The sequence below is a fragment of the Psammomys obesus genome, unplaced genomic scaffold (genome assembly GCF_907164565.1).
Source record: "Psammomys obesus unplaced genomic scaffold, mPsaObe1.curated_primary_1811, whole genome shotgun sequence".
NCBI classification, from domain to species: domain Eukaryota; kingdom Metazoa; phylum Chordata; class Mammalia; order Rodentia; family Muridae; genus Psammomys; species Psammomys obesus.
In genome coordinates, this window is record NW_026593286.1 from 17,417,828 (window position 1) to 17,426,449 (window position 8,622).

General features: G+C 46.2%; 1 protein-coding gene across 1 annotated transcript; it reads right to left on the minus strand.

The window, feature by feature from the left end:
• Positions 1-362: 362 nt before the first annotated feature.
• On the minus strand, positions 363-6,406 carry LOC129683884 (C-X-C chemokine receptor type 2-like). The gene is made up of 2 exons (XM_055616877.1): positions 6,384-6,406; positions 363-2,022 (listed from the first exon to the last, which is right to left on the minus strand). The coding sequence occupies exon 2, from the start codon at positions 2,001-2,003 to the stop codon at positions 924-926; it is 1,080 nt and encodes a 359-aa protein (XP_055472852.1). The 5' UTR covers positions 2,004-2,022; positions 6,384-6,406; the 3' UTR covers positions 363-923.
• Between the last annotated feature and the right edge of the window lie 2,216 nt (positions 6,407-8,622).

Below are 8,622 nucleotides of genomic sequence, written 5' to 3' on the forward strand. Positions count from 1 at the left end.
TGCAAATGGCAATGAGCACTTTCATACTATCGCACAGCGGTCAGGGTCCACCTTCAGGACGCTTCCATCATCCCAAACCGGACTGTGCCATTAAACACCGACCCTCTGCCCTTCCTCATCCAGCTTCCAGGCGTCACTATTTGATTATTCTTGGTGCTTCCTAAGTGTAACCATACAGGGTTTGTCCTTTGTGGTCTTGCTTATTCCACTTGAAAGCATGGCTTCAAGGCCCACTCACGTGGCGACATGAATTAGTCTGTTTGTCCTTCTCCTTGGATGGTCTTCCGTTCTGTGCATGCACCATGTCTAAATTGTCCATTCATTCGCTGGTCATCACTTTAGCTGTTCTGACCTTTGTCTCTTCTGGGTAATGCTGCTGTGAGCCTTGGCAGGCAAATGTCTGAGCTCTTGCTTTTAGTTCTTTTTGGCACCCTCACTTAAAGTTGCACTTGCTGGATTGTGTGGTAATTCTATATTTAATGCTTTAAGGAAAACTGCTATGCTATGTCTCTCTGTGCATGGGCTGCTTTGGTACACGTCTACCAGTAAGGTGAAAAGTTCCTTTTCTCTACTTCCTCGATGACACTTGCTATTTTCTCTCCTCCACCCCTTCCTTTTACTGACTTGTTAGGAGGCAGTGTCTCACTGTAATTTTAATTTGTGCTTCTTGGAAAAGAGTGTTTGGGGTCTGGTGTTAGGATGGACCAACTCAGTAGGCATACCAATGTGGAAGAGAATTAACAGCCAGAGAAAAGGTTCTAAAATCTGCAGTAGGGGCTCTGGTAAGAATGTGGCCTCTGTCTCCCTGTAACTGTGGTGGTAGTGGGGGGGCATGCATCAATTCAATTACCACAGTTCGAGGGCATGAGTCATGCTGAAGGAGAAGAAGGAACCCTGAGGGGCCGCAGTTGAGGTGAACAGTCTTAGAGGGTCGTGGAGGTGTTCCCCGAAGAAGAACCAACAAAAGAAGGCCTTTCCTTGGCTAAGAACTCCTTGCTGACAAGGCCATAAGTAGCCATGATCTTGAGGAGTCCATGGCGAAATTTCTGGCCAATAAAGGCATAAATGATGGGGTTAAGGCAGCTGTGGAGGAAGCCAAGAATCTCAGTAGCATCCAAGGCCCTGTCAATCTCATTTCGGCGCTCACAGGTCTCCGTGATCTTTTTGGTTCTCATGAGGGTGTCTATGAAAAGGACCAGGTTGTAGGGCAGCCAGCAGAGCAGAAAGACGAGCACAACCGCGAAGATGACTCGCATGGCCCGGTGGTGCTTCTGCCCCATTCGGGCCTTAAAGAGCGTGCGCAGTGTGAACCCGTAGCAGAACAGCATGATCAGCAGTGGCAGGAGGAAACCGATGGTCTGAGGCAGGAAGCGCAAAACCACCCTCACATTGGTTGTGTTATTACCTACATCTTCATAGCAGACTAGGATAAAAGAGTTTGCCCTAACAGTATTACGTAGAATTAAGTAGGGCAGGGACACAAATACTGACAGTATCCACATGGTTAGGCACACAAACTTGACCAAATGTCTCTTCTGGATTATTGTACTTGTGGCGTGGACGATGGCCAGGTATCGGTCCATGCTGATGCAGGCCAGCAGCAGAACACTGCTGTAGAAGGTAACTTCCTTCAGGAATGAGAATATCTTGCACAGGGATGAGCCAAAAATCCATCCCATTACCTTAGACGCAGCCCAAACAGGCAAGGTCAGGGCAAAGAAAAGGTCGGCAATGGCTAGGTTCAGCAGGTAGACATCAGTGACAGAGCAGGTTCTCCGGTTGTATAAGATGACTAGCATCACCAGAGAATTTCCCAGAAGGCTCAGCAGGGTTACCAAGACGTATATTATAACCACAGCATATCTGTTGATCTCTAGGCTCTCTGGGTGGCATGGGGCAGCATCAAGTAGAATAGGGGGCATGTCAGAGCTATAATTGTAACTATCAAAATCTCCGCTGAAGAAATCTTCGAGGCTGAAATTATTCACCTTGATTTCTCCCATTTTTGAAGCAAACTTAATCCTGTCAATAGAGGAAAGAGGAAAGATTTTACTACATAGCAAAATCACCCTGATTCTTGTCTATCCACCCAAGCAACTGGGATGGGAGACTTGTTGCGTTGGTTTGCATATTAGAAGAAAAACATTATTTCCTTCAAACTTGTGAATGACAGCAGCAAGCATCTGAGACAAAACAGTAACAAATGATAAACAAAATATTTGAGGGGATAAATACTACAGTTTTATTCAAGACATTTTTTTTTGAAATAGGGTCTTGGTTGGCCTCAAACTTGCTATGTAGCCAAAGATGTACAAATACACATTATATATATATATATGAAAAAGTTATAATTAAACTCATTGTTATGTATAACTGAAACATACTAATAAAACATTAAAAAGGTTAAACTGGAGAATACAGTATTACAAACAAAATACAAATATTAAAGCAATAATAATGAGAATAACAAAAATGGGGCTGGAGAGATGGCTCAGTGGTTAAGGACACTGTCTGCTCTTGCAGAGGGCTCAGGTTTGGCTTTCAGCACACACCTGGCAGCTAACAACTACCTGTAACTCTAGTTCCATACCATCAGATGTCCTCTTCTGGCTTCCTCGGGTACCAGGTATGCACATGGAATGCATTACATATTTGCAAGGGAAACACCCATGTTCATAAATAATAAAAAAAAACAATTTAAAAAAGAATACCAAAAATGCCCTGGATGTGGGGCTTGCCTGACACACACAAAGTCCTAGATAGGATTTCCAGATCTGAATAAATGAGGTGTGATGGCACATGCCTGCAATCCCAGCACTCAGTATACTGGAAGTGGAGGAAGGAAGATCGGGAATTTAAGGTCATCTTTGACTACAAAATAAGTTCAAGTAGCCTGGCCTGTATGAGATCCCATCCAAAACAACAACAACAACAACAATAAAATCCAAAATCAAAACAACAAGGTTGGAGAAATGGCTTGTTGGGTAAAAGTGCTTGCTCCCTAAGCTTGACCACCTGAGTTTGGTAATTAGATAGATCTTGGAAGCCAGGTAAAATGCAGGGCTGTGAGCAGCAAGGGCAGGATGGAAGGTAGACTCTCAGAGGTGAGGACCAGGAGGGACTACTGATGCACAGCCATGGTGAAGGGACAAGGGTTGGTGTTTGTGTTCTAATGAACTAATCTCTGAAAGAGATGCGTGAGTGGCCGAAGGGACAGAGGAAAGGATGGAAGATGACAGCTGGGATCTGCTTTGTGCAAGATTGCCGTCTCAAGTGGTATGATCAGCTCCTGTTTGCTGATGGGGTGATGAGACCCAGAGAGGCTCAGCAGCCAGTCTGTGACCATCTTCAATGGAGTGCCCTGTCACATCCTCCATGAGGCAGTAGGAACTCCTGGATTGAATGGAGGTACCAGCTACTTGAAATGCACATTAGCCCAGAAGCTCCATGGCTGAGATAAATTAGTGAAGCACAGGAAAAAGCTCAAGTGGGTGGGAAATTTTCAGGCCCCCACATATTAAAGTTAATCTTTTCAAGAGCAGATAACCAAATCATTGGACTGTGACCCCAGTTCTCCTTCTCTTACAGTCCGTAAGGGCTTCAGGGATGTTGGAGTCCTCAGTGCCTGGCACATCTCCAGACCCATGTATAGTCCAGGCAAGAAGGATAGGCAGGCTCAGGAAGACAGTAGGCTGAGGTTAGGGGCTGAGCTTCAAGTAGTTCTTGGTAGGTGCAGGAAGGGGATCGGAAGTCCTCCCTCTGTGGTAAAGAGGCCTGATGTTTAGGGATCCAGCCAGGGGATGGGGGACAACTCATGGTCATGCTGGGTGTCGGGGGACAGAGAGAGAAATTTTAGGTAGTGGTAGGGGGTGCTCCAGACTCACCGGGATGCTGGCTTTTCACCTGTGGGACACCTAAGCTCCGTGACCCATAAAGAGCAGTGGCAGTGAGAAGCCTCTAGAGGAAGTAAGGGGTGGGTGGATTGCATTGCTCAAGCAGGGGAGGAGCTCCCGAGGGTGTGGGATGCCTTCGGTGTTTGAAATATGACTTCCCAGCCCAGTGCGCACGGATGGAGTCATCTTATGGATTTAGAGAGTGCCTATTGGGAAGTGACCCCACGAGCCTGTCTTTCCAGGTCTCAGTGGGGAAGGGGTTTGTTCAGCACCGCAGCTCCCTTTTGCTTGCTATCATCTCCAAGCCACTGGCTCCAGCAGCTGAGGGTCTGACTCTCCCTCCTCCAGCTGCTGCCCCACCACCCGAGGTGGTGCTCTCTTGCTGTTCAGCCGCCCCTTGCCTTTGGCTCTTTCTGGATCAAGTGGGCCAGCTCAAGCAGGCAGCAGAGCTGAACACTGAGATCCTGGCACTTCCAGCCACTCTCCTAGCTGGACTGGATGGACACTGCTTGGTTTCCCCTCTCCCCTAAACTCGTCAAAAGCACCCAGACTCTTCTCCCTTGCTTCGTACCTCTGAGCAGCTTCGCCCCTCGGGGCGCCAACCTGTCATCTCTTGTCTTTTGCTTTTCTCCCAGCCATCTGTGCGGACCACATGTCCAGCTTTGGGTGTTGCTGAGCTGTCTTGGCTCACAGACTTGGCATCAAGTTGAGGATTTCAGTTCCGTGGCATCAAAGACCCACCCTGGGAGCCAACACCCTCGCCATTGAAAACAGCCTTTTGATAAAAGTGAAACCCCCAACCCAGTATTGACACGTTTTGAAAACTGGCCACCAGGGATATATCTCGTCTCCTTTGCTAGTGATTACAAACGAAAGGATTCCTGAGAGACTCACAGCGCTCCATTATCCTCTCCCCTCTAAGCATGCCCAGGGGACACTGTTGAAATCCTGCCACCTCTCCTTAGCCTGTATCCCAGAGTCTAGTGCACACACGCTGGGGGCACATTCGCTGAGTGGTCTCCCCTAGGGAAAGGATCGTCGAGTTCCTTAGTATTTATTTGGTCTCTTTCCCCTGCTGGGCAAGAATGCAATAGTACTGGGTGCTAAAGTACTCACACACACATGCACACATACGCACACACATGCAGATATGCACACACACAACTCATCACTAGCTAGTGCTCTGACCTGGATAAGGGCAGTCATATTAGTCATATCTGGATGACTGGCTGGCTCACAGCTTCACAGGAAAAGGGCTTTTTAACCACTTATTTTGTCTTTCAACCCCCACCTCAGTCTATGAAGTCAGCATGTTCTGGATGAGAAAACCAAGTTCCAGGAGGTTAAGCAATTTACCTTGCATGACAGATGAACTGGTCTGTAAACATATTTAAATGGATTTTAAAATCTGTTCTTAAATGGTTTATATATATATATATATATATATATATATATATATATTTGTCAAATACCATCAGGAGCAGGATGCTAGCTCCATAGGTACCACTTTGTCTCAGACAATCAAATACCATTGATGTGGAAAGGAGCACAGATTGGACATTTCTCAATGATCCACTTCTGCTTTTTTTTTTATCTATCTATCTATTTATTTATTTATTTATTTATTTATTTATTTATTTATTTATTTATCTGCTTATTATTTAGCCCAGGTTAGGCTACATGAAACCTTGATTCAAAACTTTATTTTTTTATTTTTTATTTTTTTGAGACAGGGTTTCTCTGTCTTGGTTTGGCTGTCCTGAAACTTGCTCTGTAGATCAGGCTGGCCTCAAACTCACAGAGATCTGCCTGCCTCTGCCTCCTGAGTGCTGGGATTAAAGCTTTGTGCCACCACCGCCCTGCTGTTTTGTTTTTTTAAAGTTCTAATCTTGGTCCTGCTCTCAAGGGTCAGGTAAGAGCACATCTCTTTCTGGGTCTCGGAGCTCTCCTGAAGACACTAGATCGTTCCAGGTCTTTCCTGCCCAGAATTGCAGCTATAGTCCATTTAGCCCTCTAAATGAAAAAGTAGCTAGGATAGAATAGAATTTACTTCATTGGAAGCTGGGGAGATGGTTCTGCCAGCAAAAGCACTTGCTGCTCATCAGATGTCCCGGGTGTTGGATCTCCAGAACCCACGTGAAGAACTGATTCTACAAAGCTGACCTCTGACCTTTACATGTATTTCATGGCACACCGATATATATGCACAAAAAATTAAATTTTTTTTTTTTTAACTTAATTGGCTGTTGTTGCTACATTTCAAAAGCTCAGTGGCCACAGGTGATCAGAGGCTTCCCTACGAGGCAGTGTAGACACGGAGCACGCCTATTGTAAAAAGGACTTTGATAGAGCACCAGATGATGAATGATGCAGACTCCAGGTCTAAGGTTCTGCAAAATGCCACTTCCCAGGGCTCCAGGAGAGGCAGAGCTCCCGGGTCCCTTCTACCAGGAAAACACTCCCCAGTCAGTCATGAACCAGTTCTCCTACCTGCAGTCGCTCCACAATGCTGCTGAGTGGACGGGGCCCCAGTTCTCTGTGACTCAAGGCTGGGAAGCAGTCAGGCTGTTGGGCTGGCAGAAAGTGAGGCAGCTGTGATGAGGAAACTTCTGACCTGGGCTACTGATGAGGAAGTCCTGGAGGCCCTTGGGACCAAATGTTCCACCCCCAAGGGAGGTGTCCTACAGAGGATCGGCTAGTCTCTTCTACTTCAGGCTAAGGTTCCACCTGGCGATTCTGAGGTGAGCTCTTGGGATTTTCATGCCTTCTGATGGCTTTTAGAGGAGCCTGCCAATCTGAAGGTAGAGGTCAGCTTCTTTCCCGGCCTATGCCTCCTTTTTAACAAGGCAGATGTGGGCACCCCAGATCCTGCTCATGGACTTGGCTGAGCTTGCATTTACACTTTCTTCCTTCCTCTTGGGGTCAGCAGGAGAACTGGCATTTCCGTTTCTTGGTGAAGCCCTGCCCTGGCTGGGGGACCCACTCCCTTCTCTCTTCTTAAGGATCTGCCTTCTGTCACCACAATTGGCTCTTTCCCTTCAGCCTGAACTTAGTCCTCCCTTTGTCTCAGAACCCTTTACCCCTGTTCTGCCCAGTTCCCACAGTTGCTCTCTGCACCTCCTTGCCTCTCATTTGCTGTTCCACAAACACACTACCAAGGGCTTCCTTCCCTCTGTTCACTCTGTGAAGGTGAACAGAGATGCCCAGGCTGAGGGGTAAGGCTGGCAACCTTTTTTCTTCAGTGGACTTGTTTTCATATTAGCAAAATAGCATCGCAAGATGAACAGACTGGAAATGAGACAAGCAGTACAAAAACATATACATAGGACCTAGAAGGTTCTCTTCACTTGAATCTTTCCCCATGATAACCATTATCCACATTGTTGAGATCAGACCACACCCTACTCTAAGGTACTTTATATTGTACAAACAAAGAAACAAACAAACAAGCAAGCAAGCAAGCACGCAAGCAAGCACGCAAGCAAGCAAACAAACAAACAAACCCAAAAGCCAAACCAAACCAACCAAACCAAAACCAAACCAAACCAAACCAAAACAAACCCAATGGGTTTTCAGGCTGTGCTTTGCCTTGAGACATCTTTTGCCCTAAGAAGCACTTTTTGACTCCATTTTGAGGTTAGAAGATCATTCTGCGCCCCTGTGTGGACCCTCAAGTACTACCATCTGTCTGGGACCACCCATGCAGCACAGATTGATAAAGGACCTTTTTATTTATTTATTTATTTTAAATATTATTCTTGGGAATAAAAAGGGTGTTATCCTACAAATTTATTAGGAGTGAACTGATTGTAGAGACACTTGGGCATATTAAAATCGTATCAAGGAAACCAGACTCAAGAACTTATCTGACCTGCCCGACCAAGGAAAGGTTGGAGCTCCCTCACCTGGGCCTCCTAAAGTGGTAGACTCCTGTCCTGAGACACCACGGTTCCATGTGACACTCTGTGTACGTCAAGCACTGACAGGGACCTCTGGACTATCCCTGGGTCTTCAGCTCAGTGGCTAGGTCCCTTGCTATTGACGCAGCCTGCTGACTGCTGTTTGCTCGTTCACCTGTTGGCTTGTCTGACCCCACGCCCACTTCTCAACGTCTGGAGCTGTTCCTGCTCTTACTCACTTCCGTCACCTGGCAGCTAGACTCAACTCTATCTATTCATTGTCAACCAGGGCTCTCCTGAGACCTGATCTCTACAGCAACAACTCTGCAGCTGGCCCGGGTTCCTTAGCTCACATATTCTATGTGCATTTCTTTCAGCCCACCTCTAAAACTGCTTACACTCTGCACTGGCCTCTTTAATTTGTGTTCCTTTCCTAAACTACGTATACACACATATGTATATTTACTGTGTTCTGTGTGCTACGTCATAAGAGTCAGCATCCTTAATTAAAATTAGAGAACCTACACTCCTCTAAGCCAGATTTCTAGAGTAGGTTGGATTATCTGGCGAGTTACTGCCATGTAAACCACTGTACCTTGAGAACTTATTATTATTCCATAAATTCTAACACGGTACAAAGATACAAACTTGTTTGTTTCTGGCGAAGCATGCTCATGATGTGCATCTTCGAAATTCTTTTAGACTTTTTAAAATTGCAAATATGTAAGTGTTTTGCCTGCATGTATGCAGGTGTACCGCGTGCATGTCTTCCTGGTGCCGTTGGAGGGACAAAGAGGGCGGTTGCATCCCTTGGAACTGGAATTCCAGAT

Coding starts and splice junctions, on each gene's coding strand:
- LOC129683884 (XM_055616877.1), bottom strand. CDS start 2,003: ATGGGAGAAATCAAGGTGAATAATTTCAGCCTCGAAGATTTCTTCAGC.